This window comes from Wasmannia auropunctata, unplaced genomic scaffold (assembly GCF_000956235.1).
Source record: "Wasmannia auropunctata unplaced genomic scaffold, wasmannia.A_1.0 LD336090.1, whole genome shotgun sequence".
NCBI classification, from domain to species: domain Eukaryota; kingdom Metazoa; phylum Arthropoda; class Insecta; order Hymenoptera; family Formicidae; genus Wasmannia; species Wasmannia auropunctata.
In genome coordinates this window covers 4,526,684-4,527,473 of record NW_012026800.1, presented here as the reverse complement: position 1 = coordinate 4,527,473, position 790 = coordinate 4,526,684, and the positions used below count along the sequence as shown (strand labels likewise).

At 49.5% G+C, this 790-nt stretch overlaps 1 protein-coding gene across 1 annotated transcript; it reads right to left on the bottom strand.

Annotated features, from left to right (window-relative positions):
* Window positions 1-209: 209 nt before the first annotated feature.
* LOC105448088 (leucine-rich repeat extensin-like protein 3) lies at window positions 210-786 on the bottom strand. The gene is made up of 2 exons (XM_011686450.1): window positions 529-786; window positions 210-293 (listed from the first exon to the last, which is right to left on the bottom strand). The coding sequence occupies exons 1-2, from the start codon at window positions 784-786 to the stop codon at window positions 210-212; spliced, it is 342 nt and encodes a 113-aa protein (XP_011684752.1).
* Between the last annotated feature and the right edge of the window lie 4 nt (window positions 787-790).

The following is a 790-nucleotide window of genomic DNA, read 5'->3' as shown; positions in this document are numbered from 1 at the left end:
CCCGCCGACGGGACGTATCCCGCCGGTGGAACGTATCCCGTCGACGGGACGTATCCCGCCGGTGGAACGTATCCCGCCGGAATAAATCCCGATGGCGCTGGAAAGTATCCTGGCGGTGGTGTTGTAATATATCCCGGCGGCGACGGCGATGGGATATATGGTGCCACATATCCCGGCGGCGGCGATGGCGTTTGCATATATCCCAGCGGCTACGGCGCTGGGATATATTTTGAGTGATTTTTGTTTTTACGTCGCTCCTTTGCGACCGCCTTCCGCACCGCTTGATTTATTTTCTGAAACAAAAAATATTTTATTATTATTCATTATATAATAAAAAATAATATTCGATTTACATAAATACATTACATGTTGTCGATTGATGACTAAAGAAGGTTAGTGCAAAAGATTTATCGAATTAGATTTCGTGATTTACACAGCGTGTAAGAGGAGGAGGATGTGTAGATGACAAATCGAATTGAATTTCATGGTTGTACTTAGCAAAAATATATATATATTTTATGCATTTACCTTTTTCATCATCGCTGCATTTTTTGCAGATGGTGGCGGTGACGGTGCCTGTGCCACTATTGCTGCCGGTGGTGGTGGTGCCGGTGCCACTATCGCTGCCGGTGGTGGTGGTGGTGGCGATGCCACTACCGTTGCCGGTGGTGGTGGTGGTGGCGGTGCCACAATCGTTGTCGGTCGTGGTGGTGGTGGCGATGCCACTATCGTTGCCGGTGGTGGTGGTGGTCGTGGTGCCGGTGTCGCTGATGATGTCTGCGACATCGGC

Excerpts from the sequence above, each read along its gene's own strand:
- LOC105448088 (XM_011686450.1), bottom strand. The coding sequence starts at position 786 with ATGTCGCAGACATCATCAGCGACACCGGCACCACGACCACCACCACCA. Across the intron at positions 294-528 it reads ATGCAGCGATGATGAAAAAG|AAAATAAATCAAGCGGTGCG; the intron begins GTAAATGCATAA and ends TTTTTGTTTCAG.